This window comes from Nyctereutes procyonoides, unplaced genomic scaffold (genome assembly GCF_905146905.1).
Source record: "Nyctereutes procyonoides isolate TBG_1078 unplaced genomic scaffold, NYPRO_anot_genome, whole genome shotgun sequence".
Taxonomy (NCBI): domain Eukaryota; kingdom Metazoa; phylum Chordata; class Mammalia; order Carnivora; family Canidae; genus Nyctereutes; species Nyctereutes procyonoides.
The window spans coordinates 16,971,999-16,996,409 of NW_026575147.1; the positions used below are offsets into that span (position 1 = coordinate 16,971,999).

A 24,411-nucleotide genomic window follows, 5' to 3' on the forward strand; every position below is an offset into this window, starting at 1 on the left:
CAATGTGAAAAGACAAGTTTAAACTGTGGTCTGTAGCCCACCTGCATCACAATCACCTGGGGTATTGATGCAAGAAATGCAGATTCTGGAACCCCACACCAACTAAAACCCTTGGGTTTGGAGCTCAGGAAGTGGCTCCTGTGATCTCCACTGCTGACTCTAAGACTCTCCAGATCTAAGAAGTACCCTCTTATATTTTCAGATTAAGGACTCTTAGAAAAAGACAAAGAAGGCAAGATGTCTCCTTTTAAATTTAGACTTCAAGCATTAGACTATGACCTTCATAGAGGCAGAGCATCTTTCATACTCTTACCAGCCTAGAGATTGGCGCTGACATTAGAAACAGAGCAGGTGCAGAAAAACGTTTTATTCTTTATACAGATTTTACTTTCATAGCCACCAGAAAGATTCTTTCATTTCCTCTGACAGACCCTGTCCACCTGTTATGTTGCCCTCCACATAGTGCTATAGTAACATACATAAATATCTATGGTACATTTATACACGCGTACATGCCTTCTAAAGCACTGCTAAGACACGACTAGGCTTGCACACAATGGGGGCTTCTGAGGTGCCACTTAAAGTGATCCCTGGTTTGTCTTACACAGGACTTTCAGTGAGCTTGGTCTGGCCATGAGTCCTAGTTGCCAGAGAGGAGTTAGGATGATGAAAAGAGACGGCATATTTAGAGTGAGGTCGCCACACTTTGGAGATCATAAGAGAATGGAAATAGGAGGTACCAGGCTAAGCAGGAGATGGCACGTGGGAAGCCACTGCTTTTACCAGGTGGATCAAAGCCCTCAGGTGCTGCAGTGTAGACTGATGCCCAGCCTGACAGTGTGGCCAGCTGACGTGGCCCCAGGTAAGGGTAGATCTGGGAGCAGTGCTGGCTGAGCCCCACTGGCCCCCAGGCACCTTTGTCACTTGTATGCTGTGCTCTAGAACTGGTGAGGAGCTCCCATGTGGGGACCACATGTAGGAAGCAGGGTCCTGGCCCCCTGAGTTGACCATCTGAAGAAAGGTGCTGCAGTGAGAAATGGCTGCTGCTAGTTCCCAGGCCACAGTGTCCCTAGAGGCAGTGTCAGGAGCTCCTCTACAAACCCTGCGTGTTTTGCTCAGTGCTGGGCTGAGCAGCCCCTGAAGGATGGTGTTCCTTAGCCCCAGGAAAGGCTGCCTTCCTTTCCCCCTCGTCCACTGGGCCATGCCTCTGACTCCTCCTGGACCCTCCAGCCAGTGCAGAAGAGTGGGGTCCAAGCCTCCTCAGCAGATTGGGACCTGCACAAAAGTGGGGCAGGCCCATCCTTCCTGCTGTTTGACGGACCTCTGGGGGCTCCTCTTCTTGCGTGGCTCCTGGAAGGCAAGGGTCACAAGACTGGGGTGCTTGCCAGAGCCCTTAGGGACTTCACCTGGGAACAAAAATATAAGCTGAGAGCCCAGTATCAGGCCCTGCTGGTGGCTCCCTGAGCTGCAGTGAGCACTGGGCAGTGGCAGACCCAGGAGCTCTGTGAGAGCCTGTAGGGGGATGCACCCAGGGGCAGAGTGTGCTCCTGAGGATCCCCTGCTGCCACCAGGTCAGAGAGAAAGCTCCCCACCACCAGGGACAGGTGATGGCCCTGCTCAGAGCCATGATACACATAGTGCCCAGATCCCACACTCCCTCTTCAGGGGCCAGTTCCATCCCCGGTCACTTGGAGCAAAATGTTGCCTTCTGTGACCTCCCAGGAAGAGAAGGGCTTGGTATGACACATCCACATGTAGTAACAGCCTACTGTAGGAAGGAGAGGACATTGTGCAGGGAGGTCCCCTGTTCAGTTCACACCCCATTTATTCATGAGGAGAGGGAGGGCCTGAGTCAGCAGGGAGCTCAGAACTCCCTGAGTCTAGTGCCCCCTCTTACAGATGAGGGGCCACCCAAAGCCTCAGGGACAGGGATTAGACACTGGGCCTTAGGTCCTTTCCATTGGTCTCTGGGAAGTGCAGAGGAAATGTCCAATCAAGGGGAAGCCAGTCTGTGTTTGGGGCTGTGGGGTTACCTTTGCTGGGGCAGGAATAAGGCTTTACAGAGGCCATCTTGTAAGTGTTCTTCTATAGAGGCTCAGGAAAGAAAGGAGTCAGCAGAGAAGAACAAAAGGGAGTTAACACCAAAAAAAAAAAAAAAAAAAAAAAGGAGAGTGAACTCTATGTCCTGACCCATTTCACACTGTGGGATCAACATTCTCTCAGGTTACAGTCAAGGAACCATCCTAGGAATAGGCCCCATTGCTCATGGCAGAGCTTTAAAGTCCATGTGAAAGGTTTAGTTTCTGATTTGCAGGCCACCTGCTATTCATCATCAAACTTGCTAGGGAATGTATTAGTATTTTAAGGTAATGTACAGAATGCCTGCCATATAGGTAACATGTTTCCTCAAGTTTCATTTTTATTTGTTACCAAATTTGCTTTTAGGTCAATAAGAACCAATGGTTTTCTTTGGAAAAAGTTGTATGAAAATTGAATTGCTGTTCTCAGCCTGATAGAGTATGCAGTGGAGCAACCGATTAGATTGCATCTTGTTTTCATGTGTTCATGAAGTGAATGAGAAGTGCTACGGGAAACCCTAGAGCTGGCCCCAGCACCCCTTTCCTGGATGCTGATTCAGAGGCTATCTCCCCATGTCCCCTGACCTTGAGAATCAACTCACTTGCTTTCCTCGGATTCCTGACTTGGCCTAAAGGAGAGAAGAAATGTAGAGAGGAGAGAAGAGGGTGACAAAGTGACAAGGAGCCGAGATGTCAGGGGAGGAGCTGGGGCGGGAGAGGTGACGGGGAGCGAAGCTGGAAGGAGGCTTATTGAGGACCCCAGTCCTACAAGTGGGCTGGAAATCTCCTGTAAGGTCAGAGCCGGTCGGCAGACTCTGCAGAAGTCCACAGACTCTGAAGACGTGGGGAGAGATTTGGGCTGGGCTCTGTGGCTTGGACTGGTGCAAGGGGATCCTTACCTCCAAATTAGTCCTTGCCTTCTTCAAAACATCATGTGTCCTGGTCACTGAAACAACAAAACAGCCAGGCAGGCAGAAGTGACCAGCTTGGCCCATATTTGCCTGGTATGGGTTCTAAAGTGTGACTTTCTGGCAGGTCATCCCAGGGCCTCCTGCTGCTCCACCTGCCCCTCCCTCTGCACCCACAAGGACTCCTGTCACAGGAGGTTTGGGGACATTACATCAGTCTGCCCCCTCCCCCCAATCTGTCTTGTCACCGTCCATCCACAGCCTAAGCAGGGAGTGTGGACCCCACCCCCACCCACTGCACCCCCAATCTCCTCTCCCATCCCCTGGCTCAGGACACCCACAATGGCTGAAGATGAACTGCTCCATGCTCTCTTTCTGCTGGTGGGTGGTCTTTAGACGCTCAGCTGTGCACTGAAGGAGAGTCTCCTGTTTGGTCAGTTTGGTTCTCAGTTCCAGAAGTTCCTTTTTCATGGCCTGTCCCTGGGCAAGTATTAGAGGCTGTCAATGGTCAGAAAGCCTAAAGCTCCTCATGCTTTGTGGCTCTTGAAAATCAAAAGTGGGATTCTATAATCTTCTCAGTGATTTCTGGACTGGATTCCCTCCAGGAAAGCCTCTAAAACCCTCCAGCTGAGGCCAGCTTAGGATGAGCCCATCAGGTCAGGACACTGCAAACCTGGGAGCCCCATGGAGATGAACTCAGGCCTCCAGGGAAATACCAGAACTCCCAGTGGGGAGCAGAGATCACAGTTAGTGGCTGACATCTGTTCTCCTGCCCTGGCCTCATGGATAAGACTTGCTCCTTGGGAATGTTATGCCTGCGGATACAGTCTGCCATGTTGTAAATATTTGTACCAACTTCAAGATGGCAAAACACTCTCTCCCTTGGAACTGGCATAGTTGGAGCCTGTAAGGTGTCATTGATATTAACTTGGCTCCCATGGTCATGGGGGATGGGGCAGGGGAGGGGCAGGGGAGATTGAGAAACCTTCCTGTCCAGGATCCTCCCAACCAGAATCTAATCCTCATATCTGAGAGCCCTTCATAAGTCGGGGGGTGGCTGACTCTCCTGGGCCTGTCCCAGAGATGTGGAAGTAATCTGTAGGTTGGGATGCAGTGGGCGGCTAAAGGCTGGTCATCTTTTTTTTTTTTAATTAATTAATTAATTTATTTATTTATGATAGTCACAGAGAGAGAGAGGCAGAGACACAGGCAGAGGGAGAAGCAGGCTCCATGCACCAGGAGCCCAACGTGGGATTCGATCCCGGGTCTCCAGGATCGCGCCCTGGGCCAAAGGCAGGCGCCAAACTGCTGCGCCACCCAGGGATCCCCAAGGCTGGTCATCTTATGGTGACATTCTGTGGGGGTAGCACAGGGAAAGGAGGTGTTGACCCTTTCACATGTCCCTAAACTTTTCAGTTCAGATAAGTTGAGAAAGTAAAAGAACCTGAACACTCATGGGTCACCAGCGTTCTTGTGTATCTACCTTCTCCATATTGTTTTTTAAAGATTTTTACTTAAAGATTGTATTTATTTACTTGAGAGAGAGAGAAAGAGGGAGAGAGAGAGAGAGAGAGAGAGAAAGGGAGCAGGGGGGATGGGCAGAGGCAGAAGTATGCTCCCCACTGAGCAGGGAGCCTGATGTGGGGCTTGATCCCAGGACCCTGAGAGAAGTGAGACAGTTAAGTAAATGAACCACCCATGCACCCTTTACTTTTTCTTTCTTTTTAAGATCTTTACTTCTTTATTTGAGAGAAAGAGAAAGTGCTGTCTCCATATTGTGCCCTTCCCTCTCTGCAGGGGGTGGGAGGAGAAGGGGTGACCTAAGAGCTGCACTGCAAGCAGCCACCAGAGGTGACCCATCTCCCTCCAGGGACACTCCTCTACAGCCTCTCTGTCCCACCTCAACTGTTCAGCTCCTGACCTTTAGGACATGTGGAACCAAGGAGGCAGAATGCCATCTGGGGAAGAAGCAGGGAAGGATGCTGCCACTCACCATGTTGCCAGACAGGGCAGGGCTGGAGCTTGGCAGGGCCGCTCGCCAGAACATATTGAGGAGGGAGGCCGACTCCTCCAGCACGTGCTGCAGGGCTTGGGCGCTGCTCCCAAGTTCATGGATGCCTTTGCCACCTGGCACCTGGGAGAAGGTGGAGATGGGGGAGATAGGCTTGGACATCATTGAGGCTGAGAGATCACACTGTCTTGCCCCTCTCTCCCCCACCCAGCACAGGGCTCAAGTTTCCTTCATGAGTGCAACACCCACACATGGGCCTGATTGACCCTGTGAAACCCCTTTATACCCTGGAAGCCCAGGATCTCCACCTCAGCAGTGACCTCCAACCTGTAAGAATCACTTCTAGTCCTGCTCCTTGCTCTCAAGTCTTAGGTCCCTGATTTTACATTGGCACCCCCTGTACAAACCCCTAAATCACACCTTCTGCTTCAACCAGGCTGAACCATTTGTAGCTCCAAGGACTGAGATGCCATTCCCTTGACCTGGAATGCCATCCTCCATCACCCAGAGAAACTGTGCATCCCCGCAATGGTTCCTCCAGGACCCTGTGACTTTCCTTGCCCCACAGAATGAACCCTCTGTTTCCCGCCCTCACAACTCAAGAGGATGGCTTCTGACAGGGAGCGCATACCCTCTGTTGTCCTTATTTACTTGGATGTGTGGCTTTCTCTCTGTGGTAGGGGCTCTTGGGGAAAGGGTTGTCCCTGCACATCCATGTATCTCCAGTGGCTTAGCACAGCAGCTGGTACTACTTTTTTTTTTTTTTAAGATTTTATTTATTTATTCATGTCAGACACACACACACACACACACACACAGAGAGAGAGAGAGAGAGAGAGAGGCAGAGACACAGGCAGAGGGAGAAGCAGGCTCCATGCAGGGAGCCTGATGTGGAACTCGATCTAGGGTCTCCAGGATCACACCCCTGGCTGAAAGCAGTGCTAAACCACTGGGCCATTGGAGTTGCCACAGCAGCTGGTACTTCTCTGAACAAGGAAGTACTTTGAGAAAGCTTGCTGGCTGCTTCCTTCCCCTGCTCAGATTGCACAGAGCAGTCCCCTGGCTGCCTGGCTTCTCACCCCTTCTAACAGCATGAGGCCCATTGGGATGCAAATCTTGAATTTCCAGCCATCTGATAAGTGATTTTACTCTACCCATGGATGACCATGCTCCAGGGTGACTGGATCAGACAGGAAGCTACCAAAAGGTGCTCAGCAGAGCACCATATGTCATCCAATGCTCAGCTAATGCTCTACAGATGAGGATGACAATGCTGCACAGGCTTTTCTGTGGTTCTGAGAGGAAATGTCAATCAGAACAGAGTTTATAATGAAGATAGGAGATGGAAAAGAGAGGCCTGGCTGAGTGTTAAGCAGAAGATGTATCCTCAACTGTGGGAGATGTACAGCAGGAGAAGGAGCTAAAATCAGAAAGAAAAAGGGCACAAGGAAGAGGAGGACCTCAGACCTATGATGTGATTACCTCTGTCGCCTGAGTTTCAAGGCCAGGGAGGGTGTAGACTGATCTCACAAGTGCTGTTATCTTTTTGACCAGCACTTTGCCCTCACCAATCTGCTGTCTTAGGGCACTATAGTCATCAATGTGGCCAATCACATGGCGGCCGTGCTTATTGGCAAAGGAGCCATCGATAGCTTCGCCCTCCAGCTTGGGAGAGTTCTTCATTACTGGAAAAGCATCCAAATTCAGCTCTAAAAAACAAAACCAGAACAACATGGAATCCACAGTGAAGAGCATAATCTCAGTCCACTTCACTCTAAAAGAGACATCAAATAGTCAAAGAGGCCAGGAACAGGAGAGATACTATGTGATGAGGTAACAGAGGACTAGCTGGGAACAAAGCACAAGCCTGGGGCAGCACATTGACAAGCCCTTGAAACAGGCAGAGGGACATTCCTCTATGGACAACTGCCTCAATGTTCATTCTTTGCTAAAGGCAAAGGGCAATCTTAGCCTGACCGCTAGGATCCTGTAAGCCTACTTTAGCATATAAAAATTCCTTTAGAAATTTCCTTTATCTCAAAACCCCCAAGATACATGTTGGCAAGCATCCCCCAAGCACATGGCCCACTCATATACATCTGAAGGGTCTCATGACTCAGGGTTTATTAGACGGTAATAAGTGACCTTTTCCCAACAATAGCTAGCCCCCTCAAGGTCCTGGAGAGCTTGCTTCCAAAATTCCTTAGATAGAAAACTATCCTCAAATCCCTCCCAACTCCCAGGGATATAATCAGCCATCCCTCACAGGCCTGGGGCAGCAGCTCTTCCTGCCCAAGGGTTCTGTGCTGTGCTTTAATAAAACCACCATTTTGCACCAAAGACATCTCAAGAATTATTTCTTGGTCATCAGCTCCGGACCTCACCTATATTCCAAAACTTCATCATACAGGAAGATACAAGCAAGGTGCCAAGCCCATAGATTTCTGGGTTCTATGTTTTTCCAGTCTTTCTTACATCATCTCATAATGATAAAATTGAGGGGAGCCAAATTTTTTCCTTATTGACAAATGAAATATCCAGGACAAATAGTATTTGAATAAAAAATTTTAAATCTCAGGTTAGGAAGACACAAAGAAATTAAGCTGACTGCAGAGAGCACTTCCAAGGAGAAAGATTAAAGTGCAATGAAGCACAACAGAGCCAAAGGAAAACCACAGGAGGGATAGTGGCAAGAAACGTGGCCACAGAAGGTGCAATGAGTAGGGCTAAAGACCTTGGAACCCAGGGAGAAAAATCTCTCCAATCAGATAATGTGTCCATTAGTAACCAAGGTTACTTGGATTAATAACTTCCCATCATCAGTCCCTGAATTCTTCAGTTGCCATACTTACCATTTATCCTATTGAAAATAGCTGTCTCTGAACCTGGAGCAGCAGGAGAAGAGCTAGGGAACATGAGAGCTGGAGAATTCATGCCAACATCTCGGACTGGAGGGGAAGCAATTGAGTCTAGGGTGGAAAGAGAAGAAGAACAATTTTCAGGATCCCCAGAACACACTACTCATCAAGGACCATACACAGCCTAGTCTTCACCAGCAGATATCTAAGGCAGCGTGATTCATCTCACATGATCCTCACTCACAGACCAGGATTGTAAGTGACAGCAAAAAAAATCCCTTAGTTTGGAACAAAAACATGTTCCTTTAGTGGAAGTGTGTTCCATGAGAAGCAACTTCTGGTTTGAAAAATTTCTAGGTACATTTTTCTAACCTGTATTTTGAATATATTTCTGCGTGCAATTTCTAATACAACGCCTTGCAGGTTTTGTTTTTTTTTTTTAAGATTTTATTTATTTATTCATGAGAGACAGAGAGAGGCAGAGACACAGGCAGAGGGAGAAGCAGATTCTCTGTGGGGAGCCTAATGAGGGACTCCATCCCTGGATGCAGGATCATGACCTGAGCCCAAGGCAGACACTCAACCACTGAGCCACCCAGGCATCCCTAATACAATGATTTGTAACTAAATATAAATATGCGTACATATGATGTGGAAAACAAAGGCAAAAGGAAATGTAGATAAAACTAAAAAGATTTCCTTATAACCTGCAGCTCACTGACAAATACTTGAGGCAGGCAGAGCAGGACAGTAGTTCAGGAACTCCCAACTGTCTTAATGTTAATGACTTGCTAGGGGGAAAAACAGTCTAAGCTTGACAATAGCCAGGCCTCTGGTATCCTCTGAGTCTTCTTTAGCATATGAAAATCCTTTTGGAAACATCCCTTTGCCTTTACCTCTGCCAACTCCAAAGTATATAATCAATGGCTCCTCACAGCTTCAGTCCAGCTCTTTCTGCCCACAAGTTCTGTCCCCATGCTATAATACAGACACCTTTTTGCACCAAAAATGTGTCAAGAGTTCTTTCTTGGCTGTCAGCTCCGAACCCCAATTTTCCCACTCACATTTTTGTAATATATGTATCAAAATTACTGGATCAAAGAATGAATTGATTTGTCGCCAATTAAACTAGCATTCCAAAAATAAAAATTAAAATTAAAAAAATTAAAAATAATTAATAAAAATAAAAATAAAAATAAACTAGCATTCCAATCACCATCCTGAGTTAGTGCTGGAAAAAATATAGTAGGATGAGAAGAGTAGAGATAGAAGCCATGGTGCACTAGAGATCCCCTCCTGGACACCAGGCAGCAACCCTCCAGTGGAGGAAGTGGAAAATATCACAGAGAAGACAGGAACAATCCTGCTCAGGCAAAGGTGGTTTAGAACCAGCTTTCCAGGCCAGGTGTCTGTGCTGGGTGAGGAGCAGGAGAAGCTGTGGCATCACCGGTACTAAATCCTATCTGGTGTCGTGGGGGGTACTAAATCCTGGCTGGTGTCGTGGGGACACAGTGAGAGGGGAAAGCTGGGAATCACAACTGAACACTACAACCATTGTGGCAGCCTGAGGGGAGCCAGGGATCCACCTAAAGCAGCCGAGCAGTTTCTACAGGCCAGGCAAGATGCTCGGCAGCCCACGCAACTCGTTCTTATTGAATGGCCACAATGCATGATCTCAGAAGCAGTCACCTTCATTTGACAAATAAGATAATTGTCCGGTCAAGGCTTTCCCACAGCCAGGACTGCCCCGGGGGACTCCTCCCAGGACTCCTCCCAGCTGAGTTCCCCTCAAAATTAGGGAATGGGAGGCCAGCCATACTGACAGAGCACAGTGAGGACGAAGGACTGGCTGGAAATCCAAACCTCTGGCTGCAAACCTTAGGATTCCAGTTAAGGTCTCAATGCCAGAATTTTCCCATGTGAAATACTGAGAGTAAAACCTCCCTTTCCTTGGATGAAACAGTTTGAAAAATTGTTTGAAAATTCATGGTGATGAAGTTTTGGAATATAGATGAGGTCCGGAGCTGATGACCAAGAAAGAATTCTTGAGACATCTTTGGTGCAAAATAGTGGTTTTATTAAAGCACAGGACAGAACCCTTGGGCAGGAAGAGCTGCTGCCCCAGGCCTGTGAGGGATGGCTGATTATATCCCTGGGAGTTGGGAGGGATTTGAGGATAGTTTTCTATCTAAGGAATTTTGGAAGCAAGCTCTCCAGGACCTTGAGGGGGCTAGCTATTGTTGGGAAAAGGTCACTTATTACCGTCTAATAAACCCTGAGTCATGAGACCCTTCAGATGTATATGGGTGGGCCATGTGCTTGGGGGATGATTGCTAACACATATCTTGGGGGTTTAGAGATAAAGAAAATTTCTAGGGATCCCTGGGTGGTGCAGCAGTTTAGCGCCTGCCTTTGGTCCAGGGCGCGATCCTGAAGACCTGGGATCGAATCCCACGTGGGTCTCCTGGTGCACGGAGCCTGCCTCTCCCTCTGCCTATGTCTCTGCCTCTCTCTCTCTGTGTGTGTGACTATCATAAATAAATAAAAATTTTAAAAAAATAAAATAAAGGAAATTTCTAAAGGAATTTTTCTTTCTTTCTTTTTTTTTTTTTTTTAAAGGAATTTTTCTATGTTAAGGTAGTCTTACAGGCTCCTGGGGGTTTGGCTAAGATTGCCCTTTGCCCTTAGCAAAGTTTTTTTTTTTTTTTTTAAAGATTTTATTTATTTGTGAGAGACACAGAGAGAGGCACAGACACAGGCAGAGGGAGAAGCAGGCTCCATGCAGGGAGCCTGACGAGGGACTCTATCCCCAGTTTCCAGGATCACGCCCTGGGCTGAAGGCCGCGCTAAACCGCTGAAGGTATGAACATTGAGGCAGTTGAGTCCGCAGAGGAAAGTCCCTTTGCCTGTTTCAAGGACTTGTCAATGTGCTGCCCCAGGCTCGTGCCTTGTCCTCAGCTAGCCCTATGTTCCCCCATCCATGTACATTTTAAAGCACTCCGCAAATACAAGGAATATATGTTAACATACACAGCTAGTTACTGTTGAGCAATTCTTGTGTCAGGCACTTGTAAGTGATTTCATGTCATGCTCCAAATGACATACAACGTCTATATGATTATCATCCTCATCTTGAAGAGGAGAAAACTAAGGCTTAAGTACCTGAGGGCTTCAAACACCTTGCCCAAGGCAAGCAACCTGTAGTGGCAAACTCAGAATCTGGAGCCAGCTGTGATCCTAAATCCCATGGTTTCTCCCAAAGCTCCCATTTCACCCTGACCCCAAGGATTGTGGAAGAGGTAAGTCGGTCCCTTTGACCAGTGACATCCTCGCGACTGCCCTGCTCACTATAGACTTCCTGGTCCCCTTGTCCTTCCTACCTTGCTTGTCTCCAGGGTCCTCCTGGCTGGTGGAAGAGGGACTGAGACTGGTTTTGCTCCTTCCGCCATCCAGCTGCTGCTCCAGCTGCAGTCGCAGACAGTTATTCACCTGTATGCTTCGCTCCAGCTGCCCTCGCAAAGCTCGGATCTCTGCCACCAGGTGGCTCAAGTCACTGCTCAAAGGGACCTGGTGATAGGCATCCCAAGTGGAAGCTGAAAGGAGAGGAGGTGTATGGTGACATGGATCCAAGCATTTCCAAACGATGAGGGAGCAGAAGGCTAGCTGAGTGAGGAAAAAGCACAAACTGACACCCGGTAAACTACCCCCTTCTCCAATCCACACAATCCTGGATGGGATTTGTGTGACATTCCTCCATGATGCTCCCAAAAATCTTAATGGTAATGCCTTGCTAGAAGGAAAAACAACCTCAACTTGACAACTGCATGGCCTTCAAGTATGTCTTCTTTAACATATGAAAATCCTCTAGAAACTTCCCTTTTCCTGACCTCCCTCAACTCCCAAGTATTTAATCAGCAACCCCTCACAACCCTGGGGCAGCTCCTCCTGCAGAGGGGTCCTGTCCCCAGCTTTAATAAAACCAAAGACACTTTGCACCAAAGACATCTCAAGAATTCTTTCTTGGCTGTCAGCTCCGGACCTCACCTCACCCAACCTCACCTGTATTCCAGAACTACATCACAAGCATCTGTCAGAACACTCCTCTGTGATATCCCTCTCTGCTCAGGACACCACGGTCCTCTCAGGGACCCAGGCCACACAACTGGGATGCAGCTGCCACTTTTCCTGTGTGGGGCCTGGCTCACACTGAGTTGAGATACCACACATTGGAATTTTCTTGAGGCTCATGTGACCCACATGCAGCTAGAGAGCCTTGGATCAGAGGTCAAGCCTAGTACTGTTCTGCTTCCACAGGAACCCTAGACCTACAGGCCAGAGAGCAGGGTCTTCTAAGATCGGGGGTCACCACCACTGGACTAGAGAAGGGCAGGGGATGAGGGAGAAGGAGAGTTGATGCCACCATGCTCAGGAGTCATGGAAGAGAAGAAGAGGAGAGTGCCAGGCCTTTGGCAGTACATAGAAATGGGAGTCTTCACTGGAGGCCAGAAGTGCCAGCTCACTGGATGGTTCCACTTCTCCATGGTTTTGCTTTTTTTGGAGGGGGCGGGGAGGGTGCCTTCATTAGCCATACACAGTCTGTTTCTTCATACTGGGGATGAAGAGAGCTGAGAAATATTCTACAGGACCACCTCTTACCTGAAAGCTTGAAGCCAAATATATTTCAATGAGTAGAATTTGTTTTGTTGCTTAGAAAGGTAATAGGACCTATCTGTCATAAATAGCACATGCATCTGGTTGAATCTGGGCTACAGGCCTTTGGTCAAACACATTCACATTTCTGTGATGAGCCAGATGAACAGTATCACTGAGTGGGATAAGTAATGGCTGTGAATACCCCTTTGGTCAGTTCAGATAGGTTTTGTGACCAAATGAATATATGAAAGAGATTTCACAGAATTCACAGTTCTCATGGGATTATAAAATTAAGGATTATGGAGGCTTGGTGGTAGTAGCTTTGAAATGACTCCTTAAATACCTGTAAGAATGGAGCAAGGCATGAAAGGGGATGTAGTCAGGATGAAGTATTTTCTAGATATCAACCCCGAAGTTCCATGAAGCTCCTTCCTGTCTTTCTTTCCTACATCCAAATTTTCACAATTTTGCTTGTTTTTCTTTAAAAAATTGCCATTCTATCCATTCCTTTGTATCTTCCCAACAGCACCTTAGATCAGCCTCTCCTCACATACATAAATGCCCAATCATTGCACCCATACAGTGAGCTTCCCTGATTGGAATGTCTCCCAACTTCAGCATGTCCCACCAGTCCTATCGTTGGAGAGTTCTGTTCCTGTCAAGTACCTGTTTTGCTTGGAAAAACATATGCACTTTCCATCGCCTGCTACGTAGAATGTAAACTATCACTGTACCTTGTAGGTCCTCTATATATTGGCATCTGTTCCATCAACTGACCTGACTCCTCACACTCCCTGATCCAACGCTCCCATGAATGCACACTAGCTATTGCTCAGCCTGCAGTGTCCCTGACACTTCTTCAAGTTCTGGTTCACCTTCTCATCAGCCCATTAGGAAATCCAATCAGGTTTTATGAAAATTCAAATTTGGCTGGATATTGAAAATTCTATATTGCTTAAAGAATTTTTAAACATAGAATGAAAAAAAATTAAAACGGAAAGGCTTCGAGAGCCAACATCCCATCCAAAGCAAGAGATGCTTTTATGGGATTCCTGACAAGTCATCCCTTTCTATTCAAAGGGAGCTTGGATTAGAAGCTTATTCCTTCACAAACTAGCAATTCCATCACTTGAAGGCTCTAGTGATAAGGAAGGCATAATTAGGTAAGTCAAAATTCCACTGTCCTTCACCCAGCCTTTGACTGGTGTTCAGCCATCTGAAGGGACACCAAACACATCATCTCTTTTTCACCTGATAGTTCTTCAAATATTTAAAGCCAGTTCTCATCTCCTTGTGATCGTTTCCAGGCCAAAAATTAGTTTCTTCAATCAGTTTGAGATTTCAGGTCCCTCAGCATGGTGACCCCTGTCATCACTCTGTTCCCCGGTTTGTCAGTGTCCCTTTTACAAGATGGCGCCCCCAAATCTAACAATATTTCCATATTTCCGACATAGTCTTTCCATATGGACACCACTCTTACCCTACTGTGGTCTCAGTTTGAGTTGGCTTTTGTAGCAAACCTTGACCTACAAGTTCCTTGTTGCAGCGAGTTTCTAACTCCTCAACCTCAAGCCCACAGATGGCTAAAGAGTCAGGCCTCATCATCCTGTACTTCTACCACTGATATTTTTAATCAAGCTCAGGTGTTTTGTTTTTTTTTTTAATCTTTTCTAAATTTCATCATATTGATGTCAGTCCTCTGTTCCAGCCTGGTTGGAGTCATTAACTTGATGTTTAGAATACCCTCCCCCATTTGAAGAACAATGGGGAAAAAGGTGATTCTCAAATGTTAGATCAGTATTTTAGCATGTGGCAAAAGTCCTCAATAAAACAGTTTAAAATTTAAATCCAGGCTCGCAATTTAGATTCTATTAGAGGTATTTCTGTAAATATTGTTTTGGATCCTTTCATTTTCTCCGTGGGGAATGGGTCAAGGTGGGAGCAGGTTGTCTGTTATCCTGGTTGCATGGGTGGTCAATATGTATTACTCACAATATTAAAGACTTTCTCACATGATGGTGCCATCAGGACAGTTTTTTGAATTAAAAAAATCACTGTATAATCTGGGCTTTGATCATTTCTCTGGCCACTAGGTAGATAGAGTTGGACTCTTCTGGCCTACTTATAAAGATTTCTCAGTTGGACCTTGCTCATGTCAGCAACCTCTGGGCTTTGGGCATAAGAGACTCCTTCTCTTCTTATTGGGAAGCCCGGACCTGACTGGGATTTTCTAGGCAGTACTCTGTAGCTTTCCAGAGCTCTACAACTCCCAGGGTAAGGACCTCATGGGGATCCCAAGCAAGGGGCAGTGAGCTCATAGGGCAGGGGAAACACTTACCTTTCAGCCCCTTCTTGGAACTGCCATAAAGTGCCTCATAGATCTGTAGCTCTGACTGGAGGGACTGGAAAAGCTGCTGTTTCTCTTCACACTGTTGCTGCAGTAGGGCCAGCTTATGCTGCAGCCTGCAGGGAAGAGGCAAGGGTCTGCTGAACTGCCAGGGCCCGCTGAACTGCCAGGGCCGCTGGCCACTCCAAGGGCAACCAGCCATCCAGCCAGCCTCTGCACCACAGTGTTTTTGCCCTAGACATCAGCCCAGGGGTCATGAAGACCATTACTTTTATTTTACAGATGTGGAAGCAGAGGCTCTGAGAGGTTGCAGTAACTTTGCTTGAAGTCATGCCATTAGCTACATTCACTGGGAGCAGACACACAAGCTCCATATTCTTGCTGTGACTGTGGTGCTCTTCTCACCGTGACAAGAAGTTACAGGGTTTATGCCCAGGAGGCGTATGACGGCTAGTGTGGATGCTTCCTACATTATGGTGAGACTAATATCCTTAAACCAACTGGAAGGATGAGTACATTTTTTCTCTAGAATTCATATGCTGAAATTTTTTTTTTTTTTAAGATTTATTTATTTATTTGAGAGAGTGAGAGCATGAAGTGCTGCAAGCAGTAGGAGGGGCAGAGGAGGAGGGAAAGGAAGAGGGAATTCCAAGCAAACTCTGAGATGAGCACTGAGCCCAACACAGGGTTCATTCTCAGGACTCCGAGATCATGACCGGAGCCAAAATCGAGAGCCAGGTGCTTAATCGACTGAGCCACCCAGGTGCCCGGGATATGCTGAAACCTTCTAAAATAGGGTCTTACTCTCCCAACTTTGGAGTGAAAAAGGCATCCCCAGAGAAGTCCTTCTCTCTCCTAAAGTCATCCATAATTCAGGAATAGCAGGTGGGAAACTGAGGGTCCTGAAAGGCACCAATACCAGTCTTGCCATTCTCCGCTCTTCTAAATCTGAAAACAGGGCTACCTTCCTTCTCGCTGGGCTCCATCTTACCTAGAGTCTTTCTCCTGGAGGGACAGGCGCTCCTCCTGGAAGTGCAAGATCTCCTGCTGCTTCTCCTTCAAGTCTTCCAAAAGCTGCTGCCGTTCCTCCTTTTGGTGCTCTAGCTCCATTTCCAGCTCTTGAAGGCGGGATTGAGAGGACAGTAGAGCCTCCCTCAGGCATTCTGTCTCCTGGGAGCACTCTGGTGAGCAGAACAAAGGTGTATTTACAGTGTGGGGCCAGAGATGATCAAGAAGACGAGCCCAAGCTCCTCCATCCTGACACAGGCAACAGGGAAACCAGCTCTTGCCGCAGCTGCTGCGGGAGGCAGAAGGCATCAGCTGACTACATCCACACACCTGGGGGAAGGTGCAGCCTCATCTTTGCACTGCCCTTGATCCTCTGATTTAATAAGGTCTACCCTGCTTTGAGAGAAAACACTCTGGTTTCTAATGCTTGCTATTTTCTAAGCTCATGCACCCTCTGTGATATTACCTATTCTTGAATTTTGCCAAAGATCAACATCAAGATGTCTCATCTACGGGTTTTTAGAATATTTTACATTTGTCAATTTGACAACAGGGAAGTCTGTTCTTTTCTGGGCCTGTGGCATCTAAATGATCTTCATGGTTTCTCAGAAACATTGACAGGGACTCTGAGAATCAAACTGCAGGTGCTGTCAGTCCTGGGTGGGGGGGTGGGGGTGGCGGGTAGGGGCAGAGGGAGTCCCGGGACCTGGCTGACTATGCTTGTTTACATCTGGGTATCTTCTCCCCAGGGAGGTCTGTGCTAGCCTGTCCTGGCATGCAATGGTGGTTTCACAGCTGTGCCTTCTCTCTTATCTTTGAAGTCATGTTACTTCCCCATCAGTGACTTTTCCCCTCACACCTTCCTGCTCTGAAGAGGCAAATTTCAAAATAGACACTTGATGTCTCTTCCCATTCCACAAGCATTCTTTCATTCTGAGCTTAATGCTTTAGGAGACTATTAGTCTTTCATGGCTTTTCAATAAACATTTGAAGATAAATATAATTTGCTGTTGAGAATATATTGATTTGACCAAGTCAATTGACACTAAGCTCAGCTACCCCACAGGTCACAGAGAAATGATGTCCTCTCCCCTTTGGATTCCCATTGGAGAGTATTGGGAAAGTTCTGGAGGACATTCTGCTGACACCTCCAAATTCAGAGTCCTGAGAGTTCTGAGCAGAGAGGAGCCTGGAGGAGCATGTGAGAAGAGGTAGTGAGGAGACAGGGATGAAAGATCTGTGCTGGGAGAGACACAGGAAGCTGTAGTAAATTCTGGACAGGTAGAGCAGACACTTAACCAGTATCCAGTTTCATAACTAATGACTGAATATCTGAATATCTAGGGTTGCATGAAGGTGGTGGATTTCCTAGAGCTATTTGTTCCTGGAGCCTCAGAATGTGAGGGCCCTAACCTCTCAGAAGCCCCTTCTAGACTGAGAATAGCCCGGAGATTTTGGGTTAGCAGATTAGCTGTTGATTCTATCATCCTCTCGGGGCTTCTCAAAGTGGTGAGTGGTGTGGTCAGGAGGAAGGGGAACAGGAATGAGCACAGTTTCTTCTGGCTTTTACCACCCACCTCTAGAAACATGACTCAGCTGAGCCTGAAGGCTCCGGTTTTCTTCCTTAAGGACTCTGTTCTCATTGTAGAGCTGAGGTGTGGGTTCCAGGCCAGGACTATAGAAATTAGAGGTGGATCCTGTCCCAGAAAGTACAAACAGACAAGTTACACATTTGGGTAGCAGATGCTTTCAGAAGTTACCCATCTTGTACCTCCAGAAATACTATTTTAACCTAGCAGAAATGCTTGGGTACTTGAGGCCTGGACCCAAACCCCAGTGGGCTGAATGCCTGGTTTCTGTGTGCCTCCTCCAGTGGGTTCTGTGCGGGCACTACAACATGCCCTAGCTGCACCCGGGGCTCTTGCCCAGCAATAGTTGCTGCTGTGCTGTGGGCAGGACCAGGGTGTATAGAAGGAATGACCTCCAAGTGACAGCAGCTTGAGAGGAGACTGTGAGGAGAAAGGCCACCTCAGTGAGTGGCTGGGGGAGGGCCCTGGCTGGCCTGGCTCTACCATTTGCCAATCCCATGACAAGGCACAGAGAGGTCAGCAGGCAGTTGCATGAGCAGATTAAGGACGGGATGAGAAGTCAGACACTCTGTGGACATACCTTGTTAGTTCTGCCATGAGGAAAGTTCCCTCTTAGCTCCAGTCTATCTACAAAGCGAGGATAAGAATATCTGCCCCACCTGACTTGCTGGACAGTTTGGAAGGAGCAAGTAGAGTAAAGCCTAGCATGACGCTTTGAAAAGCGTGAAGCTCAGCCCTCCCTTCAGAAGTCCCCCAATCACACCCAGACATGGGTGGCTCTGGGCCTCTCCTACCATTGCCACGGGCTGTGCAGCTGAGCCGGTGTTCCAGCTGTTCCCGCAGGCGATCATTGATGCAGATGGACTCCTCTAGGCGCTGGCGCAGGTTCCGGATTTCACCAAGATGTTCTTCTAGCAGGTCAGCCCCTGCAGCCACCCCACCAGGAGAGGAAAGAGGTGGGAGATGGAGAATCCTGGTCACTGGCAGGGCCTGGCCAGTGGCCCCTCAGCAGGATCCCTAAGCATTTCTGCATCTTTCCACCAACCACCTTTTCTCACATGGGCACTCAGGAACTCAGTGACTTTGCTTAAAGAGTAAACTGGTTTTCTAACCCAGGACAGCCTGGCACTAAGCATGCCTCCCACAGGGCTTCTCCTACACACAGAAAATCTGAGGGAGTTTTAAAGATTTGTTTATTTTTTAATTTGAGAGAGCGAGCAAGCATGAGCAGTGGAGGAAAGGCAGAGGGAGAAGTAGACTCCCTGCTGAGCAGGGAGCCCAATGTGGGGCTTAATCTCAGGATTCCTGAGATTATGACCTGAGCCAAAGGCAGACACTTCATCCACTGAGACAGCTGGGTGCCCCAAAGCATGAGGGAGTTTTAAGTGTAAGTGTAGAGTTACCAGTATAAGTGGGGAATATAAGGAAGTTCCATGTGGTTTAGAAAAATAACTGAAGTATCTGAAAAGGTGTGGTGACCTCCTGAGTGTGACTTTCTCACCTGAGTGCAGTGGGAAAGACCTCACTCTATCCTGATACCATTCCTCTCACTGATACTTGATTGAACACTTTTTTTTTAAAGATATTTTTTATTTATTCATTCATGAGAGACAGAGAGAGAGACATAGGCAGAGGGAGAAGCAGGCTCCCTGCATTGAGGACCCAGGACCCCAGGACCACCACCTGAGCCAAAGGCACACACTCAACCACTGAGACAACCAGGTGCCTCTGAGCACTTCTTAACAAGGCATTAAGCCCTTCCTCCAGCCTTAGAGAGAAGGCCTAAGGTAAACAGACATGTATATAAACTTCTTCTGTGTAGTGAATGACATGAATTTGAAAGCACAAGGTACGTCCCTGACTTTCCCAGGCCTCTAAATAGTACTGACACCCTGGGCAGGGAGGCTGCAGGGAGGCATGTAGAAAGGTCCAGCACTGATCAGGCCCTTTCATTTTACCCCTACTTGGTGAGTCAGGGACTAGAGAAATGAAAAATGCCCCTGCCCATGTAGCAGAGGGGTAGACTTTAAGTGAGATTTCATCTCACAGGCCGATCCCCTCAGCTTCATGTTTTACCTGTGGGTTTGGAGTTAAGCTGACACACAGAGGATCCTGAGGATAAGTCGCCTGATACACTCCCCTTCTGAGGCCTCATCACATCCCACTGGCTGCCGCTACCCAGGTAGCCAGGCTCCAGGATTCTGCCCAATTCTGTGCTGCCACTTGGAGGAGAGTGGGGCTGGGCAGGGTTGAGATATTGGGAAGAGTTGGCTTCTAAATGGTTGCTTGGCAATGCAGCTGGGGAAGCAGGATGGATGGTGCTGACACCTGGGTAGAAAGAAATGTGAGTGAGGAAGGGAATATTGGAAGGGAAGGACCAGCAAGGAAGTGTGGGATTGTTGAGAATGGACAGCAATGAGGACACGTGCAATGGTGGAGATCCCAGTCCATTCCAGAATACCAGTTAGATGAAGAGCATAACCTAGAGGCCATAACTTTCACCCTATGTATTTTCTTGCATGAGACATCAAGAGGTAGAGGATGGATAAAGTATCTGAAAGTCACCAGTGTACACAAAGGAAAAGTCCAGTAGCTCTGTTCCTGGCTTCTACTATAATTCCTCCTGATAGAGTCCAGGAAAGTTTCAGTAGAAAAACTCATTCCCAAAGTCAGGGGATACAGCACATTCCTATTCACAGATGTGCTCAATGCTAGCATCCATGGAGGGATGTAGGACCTTTCATTTAACATAGACTGATGCTTCTGTAGATCTTAGGAAATCATGGGCCTTCATCTGAGCCAAATCATCTTTGCTTCTATGTAAAAAGAAGTCCAGCCTGTAGAAGAGACAGGTGGATAGGGCTGTAGTTTAGGATATTCATATTCAGAAGATGCTTTCTTTCAGGGATTATCAGTATGGGCAGCAGAGTAAACAGGTAGCTCAACCTAAGCAAAGAGGAAGAGGTCATCAGCCCCACCAACCAAGCCAAACTCCTCTGAAGGGATAATGCAACTGGCACTTGTCAATTTTTATCTCCATTTATAACTGGTTCTCAAATTTGGCTGCATATTAGAGTCACCTTGGAAAATGTAAACAAATAAATACTGATGCCTGGACCTCCCAGAGATTTTTGCCTTAACTGGTATGAGGGTACAGCTTGGGTACTGAATGTTTTAAAATCATCCCAGGTGATTTTAATAGACAGCAAAGTTTGAGAAGTACTGCCAGGGGTCTCTCTTTCCCCAATTTGGAAAATACTAGGTGTTTATTAGCATCCCTGGGAATTAAAAAGGGGGATGAAAAATGTCAACATCTAATTTTTTTTTTTAAGTAGGCTCTATGCCCAATGCAGGGCTTTAACTCACAACCCTAAAATAAAGACCTGAGCTGAGATCAAGGATAAAATGCTTAACTGACTGAGCCACCCAGGTGCCCTTCAGCATCTAAATTTAGGATTCAGTAAAGATACGACGATTTCCTACCTCTTTCATACTCCCTTCCACCCTAGCTCAACATAAGGCAAATGGGGAAAATCAGGGATTGTCAACAGCTTACTTTTTAACCAAGGTCTTAGAAAGTTCCAAGTCTATCAGTAACAGTGATCAGTATTTTCATGTTCCAGTTTGCCCTGGCTATACAATACAGAGCACATGCCCTAAACCATGCAAAGACACCAGACAAACTCTAGCACAAGGAGATTTCTGCCCCAAGGTGACCTGAGAAACCGCCATGCACCACTTTCCACGTGGAAGCCTGTTCAAAGCAAACAAGGAACACTGGTAGTCCCTCAGAGAGGGCTTTGCTTCAGAGTGGACAAGACAGGGTTATAATCTTGCTCACCAAAGCTGGGACCATCCAAACTCTGGTCAATGGCTTAGATTAGACAGGACTTTAACAAATATCCACAGACCATTTTGCACAAATGTTAGCTTCTATCTTTCCTTTTGGACAAACTGACAGATATGGAAAGGTAAAGGAAAAGAAAAATAAGCTAGAGGACACTCTTGCCATTTTGATACAGGAGAAATTTTTTATCCATCAATTGATTCCAGAACCACTAAAGGAACAAGTTTTAGGTCATAGACATCAAAATCTTCTACTGATCTCTAAAGAGAAAGAGAAAAGATTGTTCAAAGGGGCTTCTAGAATTTGTTGAGCTTAGCTCAGCCATATGCTCTGAGCAGGATGGTAACAAAACCATCCTAGACAGAAAAGGTAAAATGGAAACAGGAAACTGGAAGCAGAAGACCTGATTCAAGCCCATCTCTCCCATTTACTAGTAACCTTAAACAAGTAGCTCTACTCTCCCAAGCCTTAGTTCCCTGCTCTGGCTCCACCTATCACTCAAGTGGTGTGAGGCTCAGGTAAGACCAGGCTCCTGTTGCTGGGTAAGCCTAGATTGCCTCATCTGTGTAAAGCTGTGATAAGCAGGAGGCAGTCTTTTATTTTATTTTATTTTTGTTTTTAGGAGGCAGTCTTTTAGACTTCACTGCCTGCAAAAAGGAAGATGTAAAACTCTTCTAAAAATGGTCTTATTTAATTGGTTTTGGGAATCAAACTGGGACAGAGTAGGCTAGACAGCGTATTCATTTTCAGAGATGACAAAAGAAATAAACCGGGGTAAATGACAACTGGGGCTTCAGGTATATAAATTCTTGGCTGTGGTTCTAGGTCATTGGACACTGTGCATGGTGACCCTTAGCATCAATCTCTGGATCACGTGACTCTTTTTTAAAGTCACAGAATGTGATTTTAAGGTAACATCAAACTTATTTCTAGATTTTTAAAAGCATTATTAGGAGTAAATTCTTCACGTGACGGTTTTTCTTATGTTTTTTAAGCTATAGTTGATCACCCACAAAATTTTTATGATGAGGCATCCAGCCCATACATATATCAAAGCCTTTCCAAAAAGATGACTGCACATAGTCTATAACTGATAAGCTCAATTATCTCTGGGAGTCAGAGGGCAGAATTTATAGTCAGATATCACAGCCTGTGCTTCTGGTTCTAGCCACCCAGATGTCACCTGTCCAGGGGTAGAAATGAACCTTGTACAACAGCAAGAGGGGCTTTGCCACTTCTTCTGAATCCTTCACTACTACCCTTTTTGCCCTCAACCTAATGATGTCAGGATCTGAACTTGATTAAAAAGCATTTTTCATAGCAGGAGAATATAATAGGCATGGAAAGGATTCCCCTGAAAGTGGGCATCTTTGCCTCTCAGGCAAGGTACAAAAGCCTTTTCCATGCCCTGCCAATAAACATGTCACCAAGGTGTCAGGGCTTCACTATACTTGGTGGTACCCCACACTGTCAGCAGTGGGAGAGGACCAGGTCTAGGGCCTGATGAATTGATGTGACACACACATCAGAAAGATAACAGTAAATATATTTCCCAAAAAAGCAAGCAGAGCCATCTGTCAATCATCCACTAGTATTGTGTACACCCTATGTTGTTTTTAAAAACTCTGCCATCAAGCCAAAGCCATGCAGAGCCACACAGGGTAGGGCTGCCATGCCCAAGCACACAAACACAGCAGGAAGTGCTCACTTTCTCCCAATTGTTTCTGCAGCATCTGCAGCTCCTGCTGAGCCTCTGCCAAGGAGACCATAGGTGTCTCACAGCAGCCAAGGAGGGGAGGGCCAGTGGAGCTGAAAGGCAGGAAGCTGGGTGGAGCTGAGGGCAGTGGTGCCTGGGGAAGGCTAACCAGTGTGGATATGGAGGGAAAATGAAGGCCTAGAAACACAAAGTTGGGAAGAAAGGAGACATGTCATTAGAAAGGAAGTGGGAGAAAGGAACGGGGAAAAGATGGAGAAGATGAAACTATTTCTTGTCCAGATGCCTCCTTTGGTGGTGGCTATCAGTCAGCATGGTGCTGGCTGACATGGCAAAGGGCAAGCATTGCTACCCAAGAGGCTGGCTTAGCTGGCCTCTCTGCCTTCTCCCTTGCCAGGGATATCTGGCATACATATTCTAGGCTCATCTTGGAAACAATTGGTTATAGAAGGCAAAGTTGCATAACTGTCACCTGGGCAGAGTGAGATCTATGAGATCTCATCCCAGCCATCCCAGGAACAGATTGGTCAGGATGGTTATGCCTCAGTGCTCTCAAACATCCCTGGGTGTGTATCAGCCCTTGCTCCTGTGACAGGACTCCCTGTACCTAGAACTCCTCTGAGAGCATGAGGGCTCACCCTGAGGAAGGCAGGAGCAGGCCAGGACTGTGGGAAAATGTACATTCCTCATGCATGTAATTCAAATCTCATGGAAACAAACCTCAGAATCTCAAATCAGTGTATTCATTCACCAAATGAAAAATAAAGGTCTTGGTGAAATGACTCAAACACAATAGCTTGCATGCTTGTCTGGATGTTCAAATCACTTAGGAAAAATTCTTAATATGTGCAGATTCTTCAGGCCATGATCTATGTAATCATAAACTTTGGGAGGAGGGCTTGGAAATGTGCATTTAAAAAAATCTTCACAGATGACCATGATGTAGCCCATCTAAAGACAGGTCTTTAGGGACCCTGGGATGTTCTGATGTTTGAATCTGTCTCCTTTTTCCTAAAAACAGTTTTGTAGCAGGTAGCCCAATGGAGGGAGCCGAAACCAAGACTGACCTGTGGAGAATGCCTCCTGTGGAAGACAGTGCTTACATTTTAAATCACATCCCTTGCCCCAGGATGCTGACACACTATCAGAGTAGCACTGCAAAGACACCCATGTTGCCAAGAGACACAGGCCAGGCATCCCTGGGCATCCCCTGAAGGGAAGCATTCTGATTTTAAAACCCGTGGCCTTCTGCTCTGTTTGATCCCACAACATTTACACATATGTCTAAGTGCTAGGCATATAGCTTTTTCCCATGACTTCCCTGGGCCAGCTGCTGCCTACTCTGGCCCAGAAACTTTGAGCTCAGGCTCTGAAAGAGTCAGACACATCCCCTCTTTA

General features: G+C 47.0%; 1 protein-coding gene across 15 annotated transcripts in view; it reads right to left on the reverse strand.

The window, feature by feature from the left end:
• Positions 1-352: 352 nt before the first annotated feature.
• The window catches only part of LOC129501357 (myomegalin-like), a 182,000-nt gene continuing 157,941 nt past the window's right edge, over positions 353-24,411 (reverse strand). For 4 of the 15 annotated variants that reach the window (XM_055312440.1, XM_055312437.1, XM_055312430.1 and 1 more), the window contains 15 exons: positions 23,008-23,193; positions 19,529-19,780; positions 18,247-18,378; positions 17,441-17,560; positions 15,847-16,036; positions 14,847-14,971; positions 11,236-11,448; positions 7,850-7,966; positions 6,480-6,706; positions 4,980-5,120; positions 3,328-3,466; positions 2,978-3,024; positions 2,681-2,707; positions 2,034-2,085; positions 353-1,350 (listed from right to left, as the gene is read on the reverse strand). In XM_055312440.1, the coding sequence (XP_055168415.1) occupies positions 1,094-1,350; positions 2,034-2,085; positions 2,681-2,707; positions 2,978-3,024; positions 3,328-3,466; positions 4,980-5,120; positions 6,480-6,706; positions 7,850-7,966; positions 11,236-11,448; positions 14,847-14,971; positions 15,847-16,036; positions 17,441-17,560; positions 18,247-18,378; positions 19,529-19,780; positions 23,008-23,193 (2,225 nt within the window). In that variant the 3' untranslated portion in view covers positions 353-1,093. Of the gene's footprint in view, positions 1,407-2,033; positions 2,113-2,680; positions 2,708-2,977; positions 3,025-3,327; positions 3,467-4,979; positions 5,121-6,479; positions 6,707-7,849; positions 7,967-11,235; positions 11,449-14,846; positions 14,972-15,846; positions 16,037-17,440; positions 17,561-18,246; positions 18,379-19,528; positions 19,781-23,007; positions 23,194-24,411 lie in introns of those variants that run through there. The other 11 variants (XM_055312444.1, XM_055312428.1, XM_055312443.1 and 8 more) reach the window with 8 other exon arrangements.